The sequence below is a fragment of the Genypterus blacodes genome, unplaced genomic scaffold (assembly GCF_046128005.1).
Source record: "Genypterus blacodes isolate CSIRO-AG114 ecotype Tasmania unplaced genomic scaffold, CSIRO-AGI_Gbla_v1 ptg000090l_1, whole genome shotgun sequence".
Taxonomy (NCBI): domain Eukaryota; kingdom Metazoa; phylum Chordata; class Actinopteri; order Ophidiiformes; family Ophidiidae; genus Genypterus; species Genypterus blacodes.
The window spans coordinates 2,303,801-2,328,191 of NW_027466895.1; the positions used below are offsets into that span (position 1 = coordinate 2,303,801).

General features: G+C 44.7%; 5 protein-coding genes across 7 annotated transcripts in view; 3 read left to right on the forward strand and 2 right to left on the reverse strand.

Annotated features, from left to right (window-relative positions):
• The window catches only part of col7a1l (collagen type VII alpha 1-like), a 32,772-nt gene extending 31,766 nt beyond the window's left edge, over nt 1–1,006 (forward strand). Inside the window, exons 104-106 of the mRNA XM_076158894.1 lie at nt 256–333; nt 429–630; nt 749–1,006. Of these exons, the coding sequence (XP_076015009.1) occupies nt 256–333; nt 429–630; nt 749–755 (287 nt within the window). The 3' untranslated portion in view covers nt 756–1,006. The remainder of the gene's footprint in view (nt 1–255; nt 334–428; nt 631–748) is intronic.
• Nucleotides 1,007–3,073: 2,067 nt separating this feature from the next.
• On the forward strand, nt 3,074–5,037 carry ucn3l (urocortin 3, like). The gene is made up of 2 exons (XM_076158981.1): nt 3,074–3,275; nt 3,567–5,037. Exon 2 carries the CDS (start codon nt 3,577–3,579, stop codon nt 4,045–4,047), a length of 471 nt encoding a protein of 156 aa, XP_076015096.1. The 5' UTR covers nt 3,074–3,275; nt 3,567–3,576; the 3' UTR covers nt 4,048–5,037.
• Nucleotides 5,038–6,398: 1,361 nt separating this feature from the next.
• On the forward strand, nt 6,399–12,934 carry copg2 (COPI coat complex subunit gamma 2). Its single transcript, XM_076158918.1, has 24 exons — nt 6,399–6,548; nt 6,965–7,017; nt 7,114–7,194; nt 7,279–7,350; nt 7,430–7,509; nt 7,603–7,678; nt 7,756–7,848; nt 7,940–8,026; nt 8,209–8,366; nt 8,577–8,710; nt 8,805–8,872; nt 9,166–9,354; nt 9,552–9,647; nt 10,018–10,261; nt 10,363–10,438; nt 10,564–10,667; nt 10,759–10,884; nt 10,969–11,037; nt 11,154–11,335; nt 11,423–11,552; nt 11,805–11,902; nt 12,004–12,142; nt 12,285–12,383; nt 12,550–12,934. Exons 1-24 carry the CDS (start codon nt 6,512–6,514, stop codon nt 12,678–12,680), a joined length of 2,622 nt encoding a protein of 873 aa, XP_076015033.1. The 5' UTR covers nt 6,399–6,511; the 3' UTR covers nt 12,681–12,934.
• A 360-nt stretch (nt 12,935–13,294) lies between these two features.
• On the reverse strand, nt 13,295–16,673 carry mest (mesoderm specific transcript). Of its 2 annotated transcripts, XM_076158919.1 has the most exons (12): nt 16,585–16,673; nt 15,778–15,995; nt 15,566–15,645; nt 15,381–15,458; nt 15,147–15,283; nt 14,993–15,051; nt 14,864–14,904; nt 14,673–14,743; nt 14,463–14,564; nt 14,283–14,359; nt 13,748–13,811; nt 13,295–13,501 (listed from the first exon to the last, which is right to left on the reverse strand). In XM_076158919.1, the coding sequence occupies exons 2-12, from the start codon at nt 15,929–15,931 to the stop codon at nt 13,384–13,386; spliced, it is 981 nt and encodes a 326-aa protein (XP_076015034.1). In that variant the 5' UTR covers nt 15,932–15,995; nt 16,585–16,673; the 3' UTR covers nt 13,295–13,383. The 2 variants fall into 2 exon arrangements, with proteins under 2 accessions (XP_076015034.1, XP_076015035.1); XM_076158920.1 differs by lacking the exon at nt 14,463–14,564.
• A 1,027-nt stretch (nt 16,674–17,700) lies between these two features.
• atp2b1a (ATPase plasma membrane Ca2+ transporting 1a) overlaps nt 17,701–24,391 on the reverse strand; it is a 30,430-nt gene continuing 23,739 nt past the window's right edge. Inside the window, exons 20-22 of one of the 2 annotated variants that reach the window (XM_076158829.1) lie at nt 23,846–24,034; nt 23,111–23,227; nt 17,701–20,884 (exon numbers count right to left, since the gene is read on the reverse strand). In XM_076158829.1, coding sequence (XP_076014944.1) covers nt 20,495–20,884; nt 23,111–23,227; nt 23,846–24,034 — 696 coding nt within the window. In that variant the 3' untranslated portion in view covers nt 17,701–20,494. The remainder of the gene's footprint in view (nt 20,885–23,110; nt 23,228–23,845; nt 24,035–24,391) is intronic. The other variant, XM_076158828.1, reaches the window with a different exon arrangement.

The following is a 24,391-nucleotide window of genomic DNA, read 5'->3' on the forward strand; positions in this document are numbered from 1 at the left end:
AAGCTTCCTGAAGCCCAATTTATTGTAATTAATGCCTTTTGCTTCTGGTAAGAGTTTAACTGGGACAATTTTCAAAGAATCCTCCTGTCATTGCCTGTTGTCAATGTCAGCTTGGGTTCATTTTGTCATCTTGTTTTGGCATCAATTATATTAAAAAGGCGGGGCTGGTGGATAAACAGGGTCGCGTTCTTCTAGTTTAGATTATGAATGTTTACGGCTGAAAAGATCAACAAATCTGTGACCTTCATGCTCCAGATTCTCGAGGTGGAGGGAGTGTGGAGTGGGGACAGAGGAAGAGGAGGAAGAGGGCAGTTTTTGGAGGAAACGCTGGCGGTGAGTAACTGACAGGATCTAGAAACCTTTAAGTTTTCCTCATCTTCTTCTCCTCATCCTCCCCTTCTTACTTGAATGTGTTTCCCTCTTCCCAGTTTCGGTGGCCGAGCGTTGCCTGGAGCCCATGTTGGAAGGAGCCTGCTCGGACTTCGTGCTGCTCTGGTACTTCCACCCCCGCTCAGGGGAGTGCAGGCCGTTTGTGTACGGGGGCTGTGGCGGCAACCGGAACCGATTCCCCTCCAGACAGGAGTGCCAAAGGTGGTGTGGGGCGGAGAGGAGACTTAGGGAGCCAATCAGGTCTGAAATATCACACCAACTACTGTATACTGTGTTTCTTACTGGAAACATACAGTAATACTGGAGGTACAATCTGACCGATGAATGATGAGATTATTCTGGTGCTTACATTCCACAGGCACTGAATCCTGCAGATGAGGCCAACAGCACATCTTCACACAGGACACTCACTTTTGTACATGACTGTGTAAAATGTTATCTGTGTTATCTGTCATTTGTATTTATATAAAGTTGATAATGTAGTCACGATGTGCTGTACTGACAATATAGAAATGTGAATGTTAAGTTGTGTAATTTTTATAAATGTAGTTCTGAAGTTTTTTTTTTATTAATACTACTGAAAAAATAAATCTGCCTTATGGATGAAGGCTTTAATAGGTACCATACATATATTTATATACAGCACATAAACATATATATATATATATAAATGTATATATATATATATATATATATTTATATCTCCTTCCATGCTGACAGTAAGAGAAAATAAAAAGCTGGCAGCTGATTGCCTGCTGCCGCCTCCACCAGTACATATGTTGTTGTGGCAGGGGGTGTTATGGGTCCGGCTGGGAGCCAGATGAGGGGCCAATCGGTGGCCTGTGAGGGAGCACAAGCAGGCCTGTTTGGGAGGACACTCTCCATCCCTCTGACACAGCAGTAACGGGGGATTCCTGCGTGGGCGTTTGGGTGGTGGTGGCACGCTTTTGTGGCTCCTTGTGCTTTTCTGGACGTTTCACACGTGCAAAAAGAAGACGTCGTGACCTCTGCGTTAAAAGGTTCTATCAGGCATTTGGGCCAGAAATAAGCACATAAACTGTCTCAGTAAAGAATGGCTTATGCCTTTATTTCAATGAGGAATCTCTCTTACCTCAGAGTGACGCATGACTGGTCTGACAGTCCTGCTGCAGCGCTGTTGCGTCAGTCACGATTCTGCACTGTAATGGACGCCCACTCACAGACAACACATCACCCTGAGACACCACGTCACCCTGACACACCACGTCACTGTCAGACGCCACTCATTCTGAAACACCATGTCACACTGAGACACCACGTCACACTCAGAGTGTTATGCCACTCTAACTGCCAATCACCAACAAAATATCAAACTTAACTACAGTTTTCAATCATTTGTTTTATTTACTACATGTCCACTTGCTGTTCTGTGCAACATTCCCGTTTTTTCAGGTCCTGCAAACAACTTAGAAAGATTTAATCCACCTCAGCCACTTTGATGGAGGTTCACTTTTGCTTCTGCTGTCAAAGTGCGACACAATTAATTCCATTTCCAGGGATCAATTGTAGAGCAGAAGGAAGTGTGGGAGGACATTTGACTTCAGAGTGTCATGGACTGTGATTACTGCAGCTGTGAAGGCTTACAGTCCTATTACCCACAGGGAGATTTCTCATTATGGCTTTATGACCCCACACTTTTTGATCCACTCACTCACATGTCAACACGGTAATATACAAGTCTTCTAGTCTGTATGATCCAAGTCTTAATCAAAAGTTCACAGCCACTGAAGTCAAACAGTGCAGTAGTCCACTCATGTCCACACTCCCTCCCACTGAACCAGTGAAATACCACGTCTCTAATGTCTCTTATCTGTGGTAATAACTATAACTTCCACTTTATAGCTTTAAATCCTAAGAACCATCCTGTTATGTTGAAGGGGCTTGGACCTGCTTATTTGGTTATTTGCAAATGTCTTGTTTCTTATTGTATTTTTGTACTTTTTGAATACCAAGACAAGTACCTGTTAAAGTAACCAAGTTGATTAAGGTTTGCACATGTCCAAGATGTTTTGAAATGTGATATATCTATATTCATGTACTCCTTCCTTTGACACGAAAATGACAGTAAGTACAAATAAAGTGCACAACTACTCTAGTTTATAGTTTCATTGTGTTGTTTGTGTCGTAGTAGTACATGGGAGATACAGTGTATGTGGACCTGAGCAGGTCAACAACACGGCAACCAGTCCAGAAGTCAAACTTGTGCATACTCAGTTTGTACATGTTCAGGGTAAAGAATTACGTCATTATTAGTGCGAACCCGAGAAAGACCAACGACGTTTCTGAGTCACATGACAGCGACAGCGCGTCCTAGTTGTCGGATCTCGGGTGTCGGTGCTGGGGAACCAAAGTAGCGCGGGAGAGCTGTCCGCGGTCCTGAAAGTGAACTTATTTGAAAAACGTAGGTGTCTAGAGGGCTGGTAAATGCTGCCACTACGTTCTAAATGAAAACGGTGTAACAGCGCGTAAATGCGTCGTTTCATATCCACTTCATCCACTAGTGTTGTGCAGGTGATGGTATATCATGACCTATAGGAGATGACGTTTTCCAACTTCTTATTTTTAATTCACTACACCGCAACCAATGGGCTGGTTTAGAGCCCAAATAGTCAGAGGGATGACGTCGTTGCAGGCGTAGCGCTGCGTTTTGATGGCTGCTACTAAATGAATGCAGGCAATGGACGAGCGGACACACCGCGCCGCTGACCTCCGCACACACCCGCCTGTGTGTCTGTCTGGGTTCTTATCCCAACAATCACTTCGGAGGCTTTCTGAGTGTTTTCAGCTGTTTCTCGTCGCGGGCAGGTGCAGCTTTCAGACGTTTACTTCCATACAGGACGCGTGTGGTAAGTTTGAAAACAAAAATCACATTATTGAATCTATTTAGTCTCAGTCACTTTGAATATTAAGACACCATACTGAGCAACTAAGCAGTCCATTTGAAAACAGTTCATTTGACCAGGTTGCTTAGTTATAGGAATAGGAGACCAAGGGAGATGTGCCAGTGTGGAGGAGTCTGTTACTCCTTACAAATGTTCATGAACACGTTTAATTTGATAATAACTCGTGATAATAATAGTTCTCGGTCGCTTTAAGGCCGTTTTCTGACCTGTAAGTCCGCTCTTGGTCCCATGCAGAGGAGCCAGCATGCTGTCGTCCCTGAAGACTCTGCTGCTGCTCTCGGTCCTGTGCACACCGACCTCCAGCCTGTGCCTCCGCCTCTACCACAGCCGCCTCGACCTCCTCTGCGACAACCAGGTGGATGTCGGCATCCGGAGCGGCGAGGACGAGACGGAGACGGTCTACTCCCCGGTGGACGGCTGGGGGTCCCTCCTTCAGTCCGGGGAGTATCTCTCCTCCTCGTCCTCCTCCGCCGAGTCCAGCCGGGAAAAAAGGACTTCAAGTCCGCCAAACTACCGCTTCGTAAGCCGGACGAAGCTCCGGGGCCAGACGCTCCGTAATAGCAGCAAAGGGGACCGGAGGAGCCGGTTGACCTTGTCCCTGGACGTCCCGACCAACATCATGAACGTCCTCTTCGACGTGGCCAAGGCCAAGAACCTGCGAGCCAAGGCAGCCGAGAACGCGCGCATGCTGGCTCAGATCGGACGGAGGAAGTGACTGAGGACACGCAGCCGCGGCGTATTTTGGACTCATTACCCAAACTGTTACACATGATTTACTCATTTTAAGGTAATGTTATTGTTTTTAGGTGTAACGGCCCACTATCACCACAGGTCATGCAGATCAGCTGCTCAGGAGATTACAACTTTTTCCTCCAAATCTGGTGAGTGGAAGAACTAGAGAAAGTAAAGATGCCAAAGGGAGAAAAATAATGGTTGAGGAAGTTTATTAACAAGGAAAACTCAGCTTGAAACGCGGCTTGCTAGTAAAAATAACCTGGTTAGTAAATAAGTTAGTAAAACATTGACGCATTGACGAAATTATTCCAATAAATATTTTCAGATTGGGTTTTAGGTTTTTATTTATATTAGCGCTTGGATTTCAGAATCCACGTGTATCAATTGGTTTATCAACATGTGTCAATATCAGAACAACAACAACACAATTTCACATGTATCAAGATTTGTAATTTAAATCATGAAATGAATCCCTCCCTTTAGCAGATTAATCTTTACATACATTATTATGAACAAATGTTAGCCTCATTATTTGTTCAAGACTCGACATAGACATTCTTCCACTGACCCATTAGTGCTCCAAATCTAAAACTATTGGACAAGAGGCGCTGATCATGATAAAGGATTACATATGTAACCTAAGATGTAAGAAGTCACATCAGGTCCTAAAGCTCCTGGGTGAGTTTCTGTTTCTTCCAATTTCTTCCACTTTTATTTCAATGTTTTTGTCTCCTATACGTCTCATAATGATCATGTTGTTTGGATTGATTTGATGACTTTTTCATCAAGAAGCTGTCAATAAAATGGTTTTTATTTGCTCAAGAACTGGATATTCTTTGCTGCTTTGTGTATTCTAAAGAGTTAAGAGATTCTAGCGTGACCAAGCAACATCATGAAATACAGTCAAATGTAAATGCATGGGAATGTACTGTATGTGCTCATCAGAAGTCTGTTATTTTTATACTCAAGATAAAGGATTATTTTTCCTGAAATAAAGCAAATGTACCAAACTATATTTGTCTGTACATTTGTGAGTTTTACACTGTGCGATTACTAAATCAACTAAATATATCTGTACAATTGTTTCATCATATTGTTAAAATAAACAATATGATGATATAAACTGATATAAAAACAGGATTGGTTTTCCTGAAAAGTCGTGATAGAATATTATATAAAGATAACAATGATTATTTCATTATATATCAGTTTGAGATTACAAATGGTGTGAAATCGCTATCATCGATCAGCCAAATTTCCCCTCGTCTTTTCACTGGCATTCAACTAAAACGATAAGAGCCTTTACTGACCTCTTGTGGACATATGTACAAACTACAACAAAACCAGCCACTATCAGAGCTACAGGTGTGCTGTCTCTGAGTGCTGGTGTCCTTTGTTGTTCTGGAAGTGAATACTTCATATTTGTTGTTTTCTTCCTTCCTTCCTCCTTTCTTTCTTCTTCTTCTTGTCACATTCATTGTTTCGTTCATTAACTTCATCTGGTCAAAAGTCCAATTTAAAAAAAATCAACAACATAGAAATAGAAATTCTCTGCTTTTGCTTACGAATCACCGAGTACTTATATCGCTGGGTAAATATAATTATAAACTGTAATATTTAAACTCCTATATTTTCGTTGTTTTAATACCAGTAGGTAGAGAACATTTTTGTGAGTACTAATTTCCATGTATTTTGCATATGATTGTGTTACTGTTTTGACGTGGCGTGTGTGTGTGATGAATATTCTAGAAGTTCAATATGCTTTCCCATTTTATTCCTATACATTTCTTGCTGTGGCGCTTTGGGTTAGGAAAAACGCATCACAATAAAAAAGTAATAGTGTCATTATAGATGTTGTATGATAAACATGTGGTAATGAGAGTGTGCAGCGCCCTCTGCTGGCCGTTCTTATAGATACTGCTCCTTTAGTATGGGTGCTTGTGTGACACCGCCTGTCAAGCGTCGGTGCTCTTGTTTTAGGACATTTTAAAAAGACTTGTTACGGCCGTTCGACTTGTCGTTTGCTCAGCTGGAGTCCACAATTAATTACTTTGCTTTCTTTCGGCTTTTACAGAATTATCTCCAAATGGATCAGTCGAGTTTAGGGCGAATAGAGCGCAAGACAATTAACCTATAAGACACATATAACACACTGAAGCAGTCTTAATAAATGCTGAAAACATACTTTTATATTATAGATGGATTTATTATTAATATTTTGGCGGTAATATCAGTGCGATAACCATTTAATATAGTTTTAAAATGTAAAATATGTTCTGAATAATATGCGCAGCAATAATACCGCAAGTGGAGTGACGTATTTCCGGTTGACGTGGACGCTATTGCAGGAAAGGCTCTACCTTTTGGCTACGTGGAAGTAGCCTCTCTCATGACCGGAGCAGAGATCAGAGTTTGCCTTCAATCGTCTGCTTCACTCCGCAACAATGATTAAGAAGTTCGACAAGAAGGATGAGGAGTCCGGTGAGTTCGTGGCGTTGTAACCGATTGACGGTGACATCGTTTAAGTGAAGACGCTCACTGCGCAACTTGCTCGGTTCGGTTAGCGATGTGATAGCCCGCTAGCTAGCTGGTAGCCGCCGTAGTTTCCGAGCAAATTCATCCGCTTGCACACTTAGCCTGGACTGTTTGTCACTTATGTTGCCGCTCTGTTTAATCTCTCAGTTAGTCGTCATATGTGTCGTCTCAATGTTGTTCTCTAATCTGCTCGGTGTTGTCCTTGTAACTTGTCTTCGCTGCCATTAGCATTGCAAGTTAGCCCATCCTAGCTCAAGAAGATGATTGAAATGGTCACGACTCAAAGACGCGTCAGCTGTTTGATCCGTGATGCTTTAAATGAATGTACGGACTCCTGACTTTACTTCTTTTGTCATTTTTAGGAAGCGGGTCCAACCCTTTCCAGCACCTGGAGAAGAGTGCGGTGTTACAGGAGGTAAAGCGAGCAGCTGACAGATGACAGATGTCTGCAGACACGCCAGAGGAATCCATCCAAAATAATAATATCGACCTTGTGTCTTCTTGTTCTCAGGCTCGTATCTTTAATGAGACCCCCATTAACCCCAGACGATGTCTACACATTCTCACCAAGATCATCTACCTTCTCAACCAGGTAAGAGACAGAAGATGGACAGAAGACAGAACCTTCAGCTTGTTATCTGCGATGTTGTCTTCATGTCCGTCTCTGTCCGTGTAGGGGGAACACTTTGGGACCACCGAGGCCACCGAGGCTTTCTTTGCCATGACCAGGCTCTTTCAGTCCAACGATGTAAGTCACTGCCCCTGCATCATTACGGATCAGCTCACATGAAGCTGATGTTTGCTGACTCAGCGTTTTGTCCTTTCAGCAAACCCTGAGGAGGATGTGCTACCTGACCATCAAAGAGATGGCCAACATCTCCGAGGACGTCATCATCGTCACCAGCAGGTTTGTAGCATCGATGTAGAGCTATACTGTTATCATATTAGACTATTGAGCTGTGTCTCCCATGGTTACAGTGTGTGTGTGTTGTTGTTATAGCCTGACCAAGGACATGACCGGGAAGGAGGACGTGTACAGAGGACCTGCTATCAGAGCCCTGTGCAGGATCACTGATGTGAGTATGGCCTCTGTCTCTTGAAGGACTTTCAACCAGACAAACTCCTCCGCCTCACCTCATGTTGTCCCCCGCAGACCACCATGCTCCAGGCCATTGAGAGGTACATGAAGCAGGCCATTGTTGACAAGGTCCCCAGCGTGTCTAGCTCAGCACTGGTCTCCTCCCTGGTAAGACGTGGGACAGTTCCAGGTTTCAGATCCAGACCAAATTAAGTCATTTGTTTCCCTACATAATCATTTTGTCCATCTGTGTGTTCAGCACATGGTGAAAATGAGCTACGACGTGGTGAAGCGCTGGGTGAATGAAGCTCAGGAGGCTGCGTCCAGTGACAACGTCATGGTGCAGGTGGGACAGGAAGACACACACACACACACACACACACACACACACACACACACACAGACTAACTGCTCTTACTTTGAAGCACACAGGGATTCATAAACATAATACAGATGAAATGTCTCATATTGGAAGATGTTGACTGACGTGTGTGTGTGTGTGTTGTCCTCCTCCTCCTCCTCCTGCAGTACCACGCCCTGGGCCTGTTGTATCACCTCAGGAAGAACGACCGTCTCGCCGTGACCAAGATGCTCAACAAATTCACCAAGTCTGGTCTCAAGTCTCCATTTGCATACTGCATGCTCATCCGGATTGCCAGCAAGCTGCTGGACGAGACCGAGGGCGGGTAGGTAGAGCTGAGCTGCACTCAGACGGCGACATTGGGTCTTGGCACGATGCAGCCTGACACTGACTTATTAAGTTTCTGTGAAGGATTGAACTGCGGGTGTGATCACTAGTGCTGTTTAGAGAGAAAGCTGCTGGATGTGATACACACACACACACAGACACGTCTCCTCTCATTGTGTTGTGTGTTTCTCCATCTGTGTGTTTTCAGCCATGACAGCCCCTTGTTTGACTTCATTGAGAGCTGCCTGAGGAATAAGAATGAGATGGTGGTGTACGAGGCAGCTTCTGCCATCGTCCACATGCCAAACTGCACCGCCAGGGAGCTGGCACCTGCTGTGTCAGGTCAGTGGCTCATCATGCACATACACATGATGCTGCATACATGTCCTCACTGTTCTGACCCTGTGAATGTGTGTGTGTGTGTGTGTCTGTACAGTGCTGCAGCTCTTCTGCAGTTCGCCCAAAGCAGCTTTAAGATACGCTGCAGTCAGGACCCTCAACAAGGTGCGGTCACACGGTCCATTCCTCTTCATGGCTCGTTCATCCATTTGTTTGTAAAAGTTTAGAAAAAACAAGAAGACCACCACCACCTGATGGAGCTCCTGTAAAATGCTGATTATTCATTTTTAAACTGTATATTCTGTATTCATTGGTAATTCCACACAATATTAATTAGGAAAGCAAATGCGTCTTCACATTCTTTTCCATCAGTAATATTTTGTCGTACTGGATTGTCTCCATGTTTGACTTGTAAATGTGGCAACACTGCACCCTGACATTCCCCTTGTGGCCACTAGGTGGCAATGAAGCACCCGTCAGCGGTGACGGCGTGTAACCTGGACCTGGAGAACCTGATCACAGACTCCAACCGCAGCATCGCCACGTTGGCCATCACCACTCTGCTGAAGACGGGCAGTGAGAGCAGCGTGGACCGACTCATGAAGCAGATCTCCTCCTTCGTGTCAGAGATCTCAGACGAGTTCAAGGTTGGACAAACATTGTGTTATTGAGCTAACATTACAATAAGGCTTGAAGTTAATACGAGTAGATATGTCATCCTTCAGCTCTTGGGACTGTTCCTACTCTGCTGAAGTGCTCTTGAGCAAGGGATCAAATAGCTTGTCCCTCAACTTGTATTTCAGAGTTTATCTAATTGTGTCCATGATGTGTTTGTGTCCTCCAGGTGGTGGTGGTTCAGGCTATCAGTGCTCTGTGTCAGAAGTATCCCAGGAAGCACAGCGTCATGATGAACTTCCTGTCCAACATGCTGCGTGACGACGTGAGTCAGCCTGCAGACCATCAGTCACTGAAGTTAGACTGTGACTGTTTTTGTGATTTATGGGTGCATATCCCCAATTTAATTACATTTGATACCTTTGCATCAGAAATATTTGAACATTAACCACACAAGTCACTTTATTACTCAAAGGAAAGGAACACGGTGTAAACAATGAACCCTGTTAATCAGTGCTGATGTGCCAGTTAGAGTGTTACGCCCCATGGAGGAGGAAGTCCAGTAGTGTCTCTGAAAGTACATTTTCATATATGACATTAGGAGTTACTTGATATGTAGTAATCTATGTTTGTCTTTGCATCCGGCCTCAGTTGTACTACCTCCAGACTCAGCCTCTCCTCTTCTCCCCCTGCAGGGCGGCTTCGACTACAAGCGCGCCATCGTGGACTGCATCATCAGCATCATCGAGGAGAACCCGGAGAGCAAGGAGACGGGCCTGGCCCACCTGTGCGAGTTCATCGAGGACTGTGAGCACACGGTGCTGGCCACCAAGATCCTGCACCTGCTGGGCAAGGAGGGCCCGCGCACGCCACAGCCCTCTAAGTACATCCGCTTCATCTTCAACCGGGTGGTGCTGGAGAGCGAGGCGGTCCGTGCAGGTGAGACAAATAGGGTGTTTGTGTGTTGATGTCAGTAAAGCAGCACGGGTTTTTGCTCATTTTCTAACCAATGAACGGGTTCCTGTCTCTGTAACCATCAGCGGCCGTCAGCGCGTTGGCTAAATTTGGAGCTCAGAATGATGATCTGCTGCCAAGTGTGCTGGTGCTCATGCAGAGGTGTGTGTTTACCCCCATTTATTCATATAATTACTTTGACACTGTAAAATACGTAAACTATGTAAAACTGTAATCCTTTTTAGTGTTGACATTCTTGACGTGTTCCTGCGCTTGTTTACTTCCAGGTGTATGATGGACAGTGATGATGAAGTCCGTGACAGAGCTACTTTTTATATGAACGTGTTGCAGCAGAAGCAGAAGGCCCTCAACGCCGCCTACATCTTCAACGGTGAGGCCTCCTGCACACAACTTGACCTGATCAGGGTTGCAGCAAAACCTTTGTGTTGCTGAGCGTTAGTTTCTCTCTGCGTTCCTCTCAGGTTTGTCCGTTTCCATCCCCGGCCTGGAGAAGTCGCTTCACCAGTACACACTGGAGCCTTCAGAGAAACCCTTCGACATGAAGACCGTCCCCTTGGCAACCACCCCCATCAATGAACACAAGACAGGTACAACTCTGTTCTGGGTTTCGGATTTATTTGGAAGACACGAGTCTCAGTTTTGGGATGATGGTTGATCTTCTCTTTTCCTAGAAATGGCACCTGTGGCCACCAGTAAATTGCCTGAGAAGTTGGCGCCATCACGCCAAGATATCTACCAGGGTAAGAGAGCAAACATTCACCTCGTGTCTGATACTTGTCCTCCATGGCTCACACACTGGCCTAACGAGTGGACGCCTCCTTCCTCTTTTTGCGCTCACTTCCCACGCACGTGACAGAGCAACTGGCCGCCATCCCAGAGTTTCAGCCGCTCGGCCCGCTCTTCAAGTCGTCCGAGTCGGTGCAGCTGACGGAGGCGGAGACGGAATACGTGGTGCGCTGCATCAAGCACACCTTCGCCAGACACATGGTGTTCCAGTTCGACTGCACGAACACCCTGAACGATCAGCTGCTACAGAAGGTAACGTTTACAATATGACCGTTTGTACTGAACATGAAACTACAGGGATGAACGTGTCAGTGAATGTGCCATGTGGTTCCGTATCAGGTGGTGGTGCAGATGGAGCCGTCAGAGGCGTATGAAGTGGTGCACTACGTCCCGGCCCCCAACCTCCCCTACAGCCAGCCAGGCTCCTGCTACACTCTGGTCCGCCTGCCTGACGACGACCCCACCGCCGGTAGGAACACTGGAACAGAACCTTTGATTATACTGGGATTAAGGCAATTTAAGACATTTGCTCAGCAGGAGATCTCACCTCGTATTGGCATTCTTGCTTTAAACACAGTGCAGAAAAAGCAGTGTTATTGATATTAACAAATAGTTAATGATTAGAATTTAGTAAAAAACATGCAATAATGTTAACATGAAATGCAACTTTTAAACGTGTGAGAACCTAAATGGTGTCCTGCTGTGTCTCTTGTGTCTGCAGTGTCTTGTACCTTCAGCTGTACTATGAAGTACTTGGTCAGAGACTGCGATCCCAACACAGGCGAGCCCGACGATGACGGTTATGACGACGAATATGTGGTACGTAACGACAACACGCGGACAAACTGACGTGACCTCGCCGTGACTGTAGGCGCCTCAGTGTGACCTCACGCCCTGCCTCTGCTTTGCTGTGTTCTCAGCTGGAGGATCTGGAGGTGACAGTCGCAGACCACATCCAGAAGGTTCTGAAGCCAAACTTTGGAGCAGCCTGGGATGAAGTGGGAGATGAATTTGAGAAGGAAGAGACCTTCGCCCTGGCGTCTGTACGGACTTTAGACGGTACGCAAGTTTTAAATTCAATACAGGAAGGAAAATGATTACATTAATTCAACCGAATTTAGAGATTGCAACTGCAGAAAGAATGAGTCTATTTAATTTAATTTGTCCATTCATGAAAGTGCTGTGTCTTCCCCCTGTACAGAGGCGGTGGGTAACATCATCAGCTTCCTGGGGATGCAGCCATGTGAGCGCTCAGACAAAGTCCCAGAAAACAAGAACTCTCACGTCCTCTTCCTCGCAGGTGACCACCTTCAATTCAATATAGAGTGCGATTCTTTCTCAGGCAACTGGACTAGTTAGTAAAGACCTGAAGACTTTAGAGAATGGAGATCGTAATGCAAAAGAAAAAATGCTGTTTAGCTGTTGCTTGGAGACTGACGCCTCCCTCCCTCCCTCCCTCTCCTCAGGTGTGTTTCGGGGAGGTCATGACGTGCTGGTTCGTGCTCGACTGGCGCTGGCTGACGGCGTCACCATGCAGGTTACAGTTCGCAGTAGCGATGACACTGCTGTTGACATCATCCTGGCTTCCGTGGGCTGAAGGGCCTCATGGTGGAGATACGTGCCACTGTGAAGCGCTATCCCTGTCTACAACATCACCTTTGTTTCCTTTCACAGCCCCAGATGAAGTCCATGCTGTTGCAGTTATGTTAACATCATACAGCTTGGAAAATGTCCTAATGTCCCAATTTTTAATTATTCCATGTATGTTCAATGTCTGACGTTTCTATAAAGTCTGCTGGTTCTGTTTCTGTCAAATCTATGTCCAATAAACTCAGACTGTCAAAAAGTAAACTACACTTTCTTTCTTTTTTATAAAACTAATTTTATTTGAAAAAGAATTGACATGTATAGGAATGTAGAAAATATCAACATCATTTGAAATGTATTAGCTTGCAGGAATCGACTTGCACCGTTACAATCAACAGGATGGAAGGAAGCTGGAGCCCAACAGATGCGCTCAATACTCAGGCGGCATGCTTACTGTGAGGTTTGCTTTAACACTGTCCCATCTCTGGATTATTACACTCATGTTCAGGGAGGCTCATTTTGTTCATAGCTCTTATGCGCTTGTCTACATGGCAGTAGTTGACATCTCAGGAAGATGCTGGTAAAATCAGCTATAATTAAATCTTAAACCGATGTTGAAATCAGTCAGGAGGAAGAAACAAGTCTTTCTAACGCTTGTCATTAAGAAGTCTTGTACAAGTTTCATTTCCATATTAGAGAGAATTGGTTTCCCTTCAGAAGGAGTGAATAAAATTGAAATAGGCATTGAGGAAGCCAGTGGGATCCTCCAGCTGAGGGTAGTGACTGATGTGTTCATCCAAGACGGTCAGTGTTGACTTCTGGACCAGCTGCCTGCAGGGACAAGTTGACAGCCACTGTAAACACCTGGACTAGGTCAATCAAACTGCAGCATCATAAGACAAAACTTAACTAAGAAACTAAAGGGTTAACTAAGAATCGGTCGGTTTTGTCTGGATTAGAACAAATCACAAAAGGGAGACCATCAGGAAAACACATGATGCTCATTCTTTCATGCTTATTGGTGTTACTTCCCTGATGACCTAAAGAAGCTTTAAGAACGAGGGACAAATGACTCACTGGTAGCGACGGATGAACTGGGGATGGGGGTTCACTGGGTCCAGGGGTCCATAGATCATATGCACTGCAAGACAAGGTGGGAGGGAAACAGTGAACCGGTGTAACAAGTGTCCCCTTGTTCCTGGTTTGAGTCCAGGCTAAGCCCAGAACTGAACCACAGGACTGTTGGAAACTTATCATCCCCGGAGGACCAAGACTTCTCATTGTATCCAAACAAGCTTTCACTCCCTCTTCTCTTAATATCCTTGTATGTCACTGCTACTACAACTCCATATTATACCAGTGGATACTAGTACATTAGGATGCTTGAACGTCCAGCTTCATATCTCTTTCCTTGGCCAAGGGTTGTTGGAAATTGGAAATGGAATTTGTCCCTGTCGTTTTCATTTTGACCAAAACTTAAATTTTGTCCAAGCTTCCAGCGATTGATACTAGTACCATCAGGGTGTTGTGCTCAAAAGCTTCATGTCTCTCTCTCACCTCCTACCCTGTTAATCTGATATGGAGACGAGCTGTGATGCAACCCTGTACTCACATGGGACAAAGGTGGAAGTGAGCGCTCCCACCCATCTCTCTCTGTGCTTCAGTCTCTGGTTGATATACTGGAGGACACTGAAAATGGAGACGGAGGGACATGAAACTGAATCCAAAGACAATCAACAAATTCAAACTTGGAACCTAAACAACCTAAACACACAAGACAACATGACAACACCTGTCCATAACCAGGTTCCCATCATTGTAGCGCAAGCTTGTCCACATGTCCCAGAACTCCGCATCTGTAGGCTGCGTGTACGGACCAAATACTTCCCCCAGCCTAGCACAGGTAACAGCCAGTAAATAGGGAATGAGTGTTTAAGTCTAACCACAATGCTCTTTCAGTAACTGAGGTGGTCAAAGTGTAAGGCTGGCCGTGTGCGCTCACCCTTTTGTGAATATCATGTAGTTGGTGAGGCGTATCAGAATGGGAGCCAGAAAGGTGGAGTCCTTCAGAAGCTTTTGGAGAGGCGACAAAAGACAAATCAGTTCTTCTAGAGCCGAGTCGTATCTTACCACATCACACCAATCAGCCCACGTGAGCCCAAGAGCCTGTCGAGAGGAGCAAAGGTGACTCACCGTCTGCAGCAGTCGTGGATGATGAGTTTCAGGGAATAATCCTGTTAAGAGCAAAAGCCAAATGGTTATTATCCAAGAGCACAGAGAACTTCCACCCTTGTGCAAGAAGAGAATCAGGCCGTACTTTACCTCCATTGGAAAGACACAGGCTGTTCACATTCAAGTGACCGGTCCGATTCTGGTCACTCCTAGTCGCAGAGATTAGAGATGAAGAAGGGAAGTTCATTCATTTACTCTGCATTTGACAACTGGTAGACATGAATGCACACACAAGGATACACACCTGTGCAGCAGCTCAAGGGCCACGGTGTCGCCGTAGTCATGGGACAGCAGATTGACTCGCTGGTTGGTTAGACCCAAGTGAGCCACCAAAGCCTCGACCACACTTGCCTGCTCAAAGATGGAGTACTTGTGGGGACGCTGGGGGCGTGCGGGAAGACAAGACCAACAAATTGCGTTACAGGCTAAGTTCAGGTAACATGTCGGGGAAAACGGATGATTTAGGAGGTTTACTCACAGGTTTGTCACTAAAGCCAAAACCCAGGAAGTCCAGTGCAATGACTCGGTGGAAGTTCTGAGTAAGAGGATCCCAGATCTAAAGGTAAACACACACCAAGCTTACATCCCACTGCTCTACAGGGAAACTCTCCATTTGACTGTATGCTTGGCAGTGTTTGGTCACTGAGTGCATGGAGCGAGTACCTTGTTCCAGTCGTAGCTGGAGGTGGGGAAGCCGTGCAGCAGAATGACAACATCAGAGGAGCCCAGAGCGCCATACGAGTCTGGATCAGATATATAGGATTGATTTAAACTTATTCTTGGATATAATAAAGACAGTGTGGATTTTAAATATTCTACAAATACTCTGCATTGATTTGTTACTAGGAGCATTAAGTGAAAATCTGCACACTCACCTCTGAAGAAGATTTTCCTGTCCCTGAAATGGAAAACCTCTCCGGCACTGTGCCACTTCTCCAGGGCGGGAGAGAGCTGCGGGGGCGGGATGTGTAGGTAGACGGCAAGCAGCGGGATGCAGATCAAACCCACGTGGACCCACCACTCTCTCATCTTGGGCTCAGTGGTGGGGGAGTCACCACATATTCACCAAACAATGCAATTCACCCTCTTCTTTCTGATATTCAAATAGAAACAAGCAAATGTACAGTACAGATAACGTAAGAACATTCTAATGCAAATAAAGGTAGAGGAATAATAAACAATTGAATAACAAACTAATCATATAAATTGTCAAACTAATATATATGCAGAAATTGAGTTTGAAATAAAAACAGAAAAAAACACGCTGTAATATTTTCTTGTATTTTATGTACAGTTTTAATTCATAAATTAACGCTGGAGCGACGGTTCATTTGATTTACTTCTCTTTATTTGTGAACAGGGGTCGAGTTGAAAAAGACTGAACAGCGCCCCCCGGTGGCGCTACGTCACACTTAAGGAGGACTGCAATATTCCAAACAGAAGATGAATCAGCGTCGCGTCGAAGGAAACAACGTCACATTAAAATGGTGGTTTAACGTGCATTTGTTTCGGATATTTAAAGTGTGGAACTGCTATCGCTGTCATGAAGCTAAAATGGTAAAATAGCTGGTTTGTTTGGTAAAATATAAGACAGCATTGGCGCGGCCAGGAACGAGACTGAGCTCGTGAGGTCCCTGCTTCCGGTTCTGGTTCACCTGCCAAACTCCAGTCCCAGTACTCACATGACTGCTATCCTGTGTCATCCGCAGACCTTCATGTGTTTGCAAGTCCACTTGTCCATAAACTCGTACGGAAGTGCGGTCTGTAGAGAAACAGGAAGTGTGGAATCTGCTTCCTGTAGAATTTGATCGTTTGTAATAATTTAATTTTCCATATTTGGTATGAAAACAACCCGAAGGCCAGATTACCAAATTAAAATAAATTAATAATAATAAAATAATTACTTACGTATTACATTTATCAACCGCTCGAAGGAAAGCAGCGTCCTCTGCCGGCCTGGATGCGGACTACAGTTTCAAATCAACGCTTCCAAATTTCTCAGTTGACTGCAGGAGAATTTGGATGGAAAAATTAAACATTGAGAGAATGCAGCGAGCGAGGAAATCTCTTTCTGTGACCAATATTTGAGGGTCTGCATGGAGCCACTTTACTTTCTGTAGCGCAACAGAAAATATGTAAATTAGTGAACTAAAAAATAAATAAAACTAACACAAATAATTATGTACAATTAAGTTATTATAGACCTACCTGCTGCCAAAAACCACACCTCACACAGCTCTTAAAACAGTACAGACTTTATAATGACATTAAAAATGTAAGCTACTGCAGACATCGATCGTTCAAAACGACAAAGTCGACAACTCCTGATGTGAAGTTGTCTGGCACAACCATCCTCTGCTGGTCAAAGACAGCACACTACTACTTTCACACAAATTACTAACAACTAACATCTAAAACAGTCAAAGGGGCTATTTTGTCCACCTCACATTCAAGAGTATTAGAATTAAAAATGTAAATATGTAATCTAACAAAAAGTGGAGTATTTCCCTCCAATGCTAGAAGGAAAATTATCAACAATGTGCTAAAATAATGTTTGCTTTTGTTTCATATATGAACTAAAGACAAATGTTTAATGTAATGCTGTGCACTGCATGTAGGTTTACTTCACATTCCCTGTAGGATTGAAGTACTGGGCGCTCTTTCTTATACTGATCATTTGTCTTTATGTTCATGTTTTGTCATCTGTGGCTTTGACTTCCAGGATCTGCAGCTTCCACATGTCAGTGCAATGTACAATGTGGTGTACTGTACGACAAATGAAGAACATGGCCCTGCAATTAGGCTAAATACATTTATTTTTAAAAACCATACACATTACTCGACAAGTTTCAAATGTAAATCCAATCACGATATCCATTTAGAATGCTCAAGATAAACAGACATGAAGTACTCTTATTTCCAAATGTTAAAAGATAAAAAAATAATAATCCATAAAACAGATGGAAAAACATTCATTCCCATTATAGGAAGAAGCTACAGAACAAACTCCTCGTATGGATTCCTCTTGTACTGTATCTGCTATTTCTCTGGTTGTATGCGATCGTAGCTGCTATTTTTCATCTGTAAAACAAGGAAAGAAAAAAAAAAACAATTCCCTCAAAAAAATTTGGTTGATTTAATATATTTCCGCTCGTTTCTTTCCTGTCCTCTTCAGGCGAGGTCAGAAAAGGTGCAGGAGCAATGTGCATCCTTCTGTCCAAATCTTCCTGCACGGCTGACACGGAGCAAACATCCCCAAACATTGAATTAAGCGTGATAATATTTCATCCACAAACTTACAGAGGCCTGTTCTCCTCTTTCACACCGTTTGCACCCTGAGAATATCCCTGTCAGAACCACACACATTTAAACCCCGCACCCGTAGAACATATTTGGTGTCAAATCATCCAAAGTGTGTTTAGTGTGATGAAAAGTATCATCAGTGTCGTCATAAAAATACAAAGGTAGATATTTTTGATTCGTATCAAAATTATTTTCCCCCAAGGAACCCTATGAAATAAAGTACCCTGTGCAGATAGATACCAGTGTATGCCTAGTCTTTATTCTTGAAAAATGCATGTGTCCAATTCTTTAGTGTTTCCAGTACATCAGGTGTCAAAAATATTCTACAAACAAATCAAATGCAGCAACATTTACCAAGAGTGTAAGGAGTTTGATGGACAGGTATGAAGAAAGACACATTTTTTAAATCGATTTTTGATATTTTTTTTTTTAAGTGTCGACAAACCAGAGCTTGGAGGAGTAAAATGAACTTTTCCTAAAGAGAAATCTTAAAGACTGAATTAAATATGAAAATAAGTCACTTGCTTTTTGCCCAAGACAATGTTTTACTACCTAAATACACAAAGTTTAAAGTTAAAAGGTTCTTTCTTAGTAGATTCCTTTCAAATCAAATACTTTTTTCTATGCCTGAGTAAACAAATGTCAATATTGTACATTGGCAGGGGCTTAAGTGTTTCCAAGGACGTACAAGTCTGCTTGTTCGTCCTTGGGATTTTCTGAGAAAATCAAAAAGAAAAAAATTCTTTAAAATGATGACAGCGGTCTGTGTTTATCAAGTATCTCAGAGTAGGAAACGAGTCCTGACTGGTCATAAACGTTTTGAACGATGCAAACGATTCCACCAAGTCCTTCTTCTGCCCTCCCAGCAGGTGGTGCCAAACACACAAAAAGCCTAAATTATTATGTAGCCAAGGCACATTTGCATTTATTCCGTATAAACTAATTTAGAAACAAACAGGTGCGCAGGCTGTGCAGCTCTAGACCTCGAGTGGTTCAAGGTAACTCAGGGCGAGTAGATGTCCTATCCAATATACAGTTTTGCCTCAACGTTGTCCTGCATCAAATTATACAGACCAGTCCTGAACCCAAACTAAAGTGAGAACGACTCAAAACAAGCCTCGTGTTTGTGTGTGTATGTGTGTGTGTGAGAGAGAAACCTCGGGAGGACTGCGAGCCACTTGTAGACGCTTGATAAACACGAGCCGGCGCATCCTAAAGTCCCTTTAAGCGAGTGAACCTTTCAACATGTGGAAATCCCTGGAACACAACGAAAGAACAGATGAAAAGAGAAGCCGGAGTTCCAGAAGGTTTTGTGCACATGAAAACTATCAAAGAAAGGGAAGAATATTTATAGAAATGTTAGTAGACAGAGGCCCTTTTTGTCCTGCCCATCCCCTCCTGTGAAGACGCCTCGACCCCCCAGGGACCTCGTTTCTATACAAGCCTTAGTGTTTATCTGTTTGGCTAGAAGGTTCTATATTTATCTACAAATATATAACAAATAAAACTTGCAGGCAAAAATAGTTAAGTTTCAATAGAAACACCCTTTTTTTCCTGAAAATACAGCAGTATCTGAAATAATCCTCTCATTCATTTTGTATTCTGTCCCAGTTCTCTGCATCATACATCAGGAAGCTCTTTTGCCTACAAACAGAAAAAAAGTATCTACAAACTTTGTAAACAGACCTGCTTTTTTCCAAAAACATAAATAACTCAAAATATTAACAGCCAATGGAGCAGAAGTAAGTTTTGAATGAGCGAGGGCCAAAGAGATAAATATACACCATTCAGAGAAAAGAGAAGCTAAAAGGTTCTTTCAAAAAGTCTTAAAGACCATCTGCACGCCAGGAGGAACACCTCCACCATCTCCATTAAAATTATAATAACAATAGTAATAGAATAATAAAAACAGGTCACTTTCAATCTGAGTTTATAATCACCCCCTTGTTTACTGAAAAAACTAAATGTTATGGAGGAGGGAGGGTGGGGGAGGGGGGGGGGCGTTTCAATAAGAACCAAAAAGAAAAAAAAGACCAAAGCGTCCACACCAAGCCGTACATTCGTCTGAATGTTCTCTGTTCTTTAGTCCAGCTCAGGCCGAGCTCGCTGAAGATTCTCCATGCCCTTCCTCTCTCTTCCCCTCGCTCTTCCTCTCCCTCACTCTCTTCTCTCTCTTCTCTCTCTCTTGAGCGTGTTCATCCGTGTCCGTTTGTCTGTGTTGAGCTCCGTGGTGGCGGGTAGAAAAGTGGTGGTGCGTGAGGAGCAGTGGGGGGATGCGGAGGGTGCAGATCAAAGGGAGGTCTCCAGACTGTGTAGGGGGCTCCCTGGGGCCGAGAGAATTCCTGATTTGGGGCCCTCTGGGAGGAGATGGTTACTGCTCTCCACAGCGTTATTGTTCTGGTTGGGGGAGGGGGAGACCGGCGTGGGCGTGGCGACGGCAGCGGCGGCAGTGGTGGGCGAGGGCGGCGTGGGCGTGGTGTTGCGGGGGCTGGAGGAGTTGCGCTTGGTGGGGGCGTCGTCCTCCGCGTCCGTGTCGTCTATGAGGGGGATGTGGGGCTCAGAGTCCTCTATCCGGAACTCTGGGTGTGTCATGAAGTTGTGGATCGATGATCGCGACTCGGGCTTCTCCAGCCCCTCATAGAGGGAGATGGAGCTGCGGAATGCATTCACCACCCGGATCTGTTGGGGAGGCAGAGGGGACGGACACACAGTTAGACACGTAACGGCCATGATAGACACACACTCAGTTGCAACACTCGGACGTTTTAGTAGGTCAATATTCAGTTTGGAGAATTGGGGAAGGGCCTTCAAAAACGTGTGTGTGTGTTGGGGGGGGGGGGAACGCTCCTAACACCTGCGTAAAGTACATAAAGATGCGTAGTAGTAATCTGACACTGTTTACTGCCAACTTCTTCCTCATCTTTCATGCGTAACCGCGGAGCGATGGCCAATCGGAACGTAGCTACATCTATAACTTTAAAGCCTTTTCGGTGGATGAACACCTGAGAGCAGAAGTTTGTATTTGATGCTTAAGGTGAGGTGTGTGCATGTGTGTGTGGGCGCAACAGAACCGGACCTAGAATCTGAATTTGGGTCAAATCAAAGTGTTTCTGAGCGACCGAACTAAAAGGGAGTCGTGTAAGGGGCAATCAGCTCAAGACTAAGCCAATGTATAGAGGGGGGAGGGGGAGGAGGGTACAAACCACTGTCAAACCCAAATGCAACGTACGGTTTCGTGTAAGTACGGTAGTAGTGCTCCACAAAACACTTGGTGAGGGGCCCGTGATCGATTACTCAAAATGCAAAAAAACGGGGGAACCAAGAGACGAGGAAGACTACTGTTCCGTTAGACAAGAACACACCCAAGAGAGAAGAAGAAGAGGGACAGAAGGCTTGGACACAAGAGTTTTAAAACTGTTGTTGGACATGCTCAGAAAGAGACAGAGAGAGAGAGAGAGAGAGAGAGACAGAGAGAGAGAGAGAGAGAGAGAGAGAGAGAGTGAGAGAGAGGGGTGGTCAGTCATACAGTAGCTTATGTTTGTGGAGTCAAAACAAAACAAAAAAGCTGCGGCAGCCAAGCATGTCGACAAGCTGGTATAACATGTCAAAAACAGCACAAAGAGGAAAAACTCACAAACGAGACCAGAGACTTTGAACCCATGCAGAGCGCGGCGCTACCTTGTGTTCAACAGTAGTAAACCTTTGAGTATAGCCCATGTCACATTTCACAGAATCTAAAGGAGAATATGTGGGGAGTCAGTGGGATTCAACTCTTTGCTGTCGACATTTTTAGCCAAATGCAGTGGACATTTAAAATCAATCAACATATCAACATAGAAAGGTTGTTACAAATTGTGATGAAGAAGCCGTTTCATGAAGCACCTGGAAGGGAAAAGTGCAGTTTAGTAGAGTAGAAGGAGAACTTGGATGGGATTCTTCACAACCCCCGCCCCCCCCAGGTGTCATTCATGTGTACATTGAGGAGGACAGACAAACTCTTTCACCGCATTCCATTACACTTCGGGATAAATGGTCTGGGGGAAGCGCTGAAAGAGAAACGGGGGTCAGTTCATTGACCATCAGGGTCGAAAAGGAAGGCGTCCGAGAGGTCAAACCAGACGCCTCAGAGAAGTGGAAGGACACGTGACCCTCCGCTGTAGCAGGCTGTGCCCTCTAGAGGGTGCTGTTGAAGTTTCTTACCGCGATCTTCCATGCTTATGTCACTTTCAAAGACAGAAGCGGCCCAAAGCTGGGGGGGGGGAAATGTCGTCACGCATCCACTGACACGTATGAATCTATTCTCACTTGAGGTCCATGTCATGGTTTTATCACCAGATTGTTTTGGGCCGTGATCATGGGCATATACTCAAAACATTTACCCGACTGGGGACTAGAGAGCTGCGACACAGACCCATGAGTGCTACGAGGGCACAGAGCAAACTGAGGCAGCTGCAGACAAACCTGGTGACTGTCAATCCTGAATATATAATAGAAAACACATCACCCCCCCCAGAGATAACATTAAAAGAAACATTCCATTTTTTAAGACCAAAGCAGAAGCAGAACAGAACGACATGATGACACAGAGAAAACACCTTGACGCCATAAGCGACCTGGTTACAGGGTACATATATATACAGCAGTGTTATCAAAGCTTTATGGAAGATGTGTTTGGGGGGGTTTTTGGTGCCATTTTGAAGAGAACAGTGGGGGGGAACATTAGGAGAAGTATGGGAGAGTCAAAATGTCAACGTTAGGGTGAGAAGAGAGCGGAGGAGGAAGATGTTAGAAGAACAGAAGAAGTAAAAAGTCTCATGCACTAGAGGAGAACACGCACTCACACCCCACAGTGGCAGAAGCGGTGTTGGCGGCAGTGGCAGTAGTGGTAGTAGTAGAAAAGGCTACATGTGTAGGGCTAGAAACATTGGTTACATCGTGCTGTTGTTGGCTGGAGTTGGAGGCCTGTCGCCTTAGGGCCCCCTGAAAGGAAGTTCCACTCTGGAACGCACTCACTACATCCATCTGCGAAGAATCAGACAGCGTGACAGGAGAAAAAAAAAGCCCAGAGGAAATAAAAGCACAACACAGCCAGAGGAGAGAGAAGAGAGAGTAAAATAAAGGAGAGGCACCAGTAACCATAGAAAAAATGTCACTTGGAAAATTAGACTTAAGCATTGTAGTCGCAGAGAGAAGAAAACAGAGGGCGTCTGGGTTTAAAGGCACTGATCCAGAGGCCAGAATATGACCTCATGCTCGCTCTTTCCTCTGCAAATCCTTCCAGACTAAACCAGTTAGAGCCACGCCCATAACGTGTTTCAACACACACCACACGCTCCCTCTAAATTCAGCCACTTCTCATCAGTACCTTCAAACCGACACGTCGGAATTAGCAGATAGATTCAGGCCCCCGTGAGTCAGAAATAGGCAGAGGAACCTGCTTTAAGCTCAGGAGCAAAAACACAAGAATTAGAGAGAGGGCTCTTTGTTTTTAGGGCACAAGCCACTCTTAAGAATGAGAGGAAGAGCAAAACAGATTTGAAGCTGGAAGAGCAATAGAGTGTTAAAGGGTTTATGGCTTTTAATTCCCTTGGTGTCAGGCGAGGTGTTTGGTGGTGCACGGGAGGGACCGCAAGACTTTACCTGAGTCTGGATGCGATTGAGGCCTCGGAACCAGAGGATCTGACCGCGACGGAGCTCACGTTCGGCGTGGTCAATCTCTTCCATGTCTTCCATGTCCTCCAGCTCCTCGTCTGGGATCTCCTCCTTCTGGGTGCCGTGGCCTGCTGTTTTGAGGAATTTCAAACGGCTGGTGGGTATGGAAGAGATCACCTGGAAGACATGAAGGTGAGTTTAACACCTAAAGGCAGCTCTGTTACTTTTATTTGGAAAAAGGGGGAGTTGGGTTGCACTTGATTTATCCACACTGGGAACTTAAGCCTCTGTGTTTGACCTGTCAGAATTATTTATGAGCACAGAATCGCAGTGCAGCATCAAGGGTCCAGCTCACGAATTCAGGGGACAGTGTGTCGGTCAAGGGAAATAGCAGGAAGGCTTGGCTTGTAGACAACTTGGCCACCTCTTCAGTCCCATTACTATCAGCTGTTTGGGCCGCTTATCAAGATTGTCAAAATTGTATTGTCTAGAAACACCAGCACCAACACTAGTTTAGATTTGATAAGAGAAGAA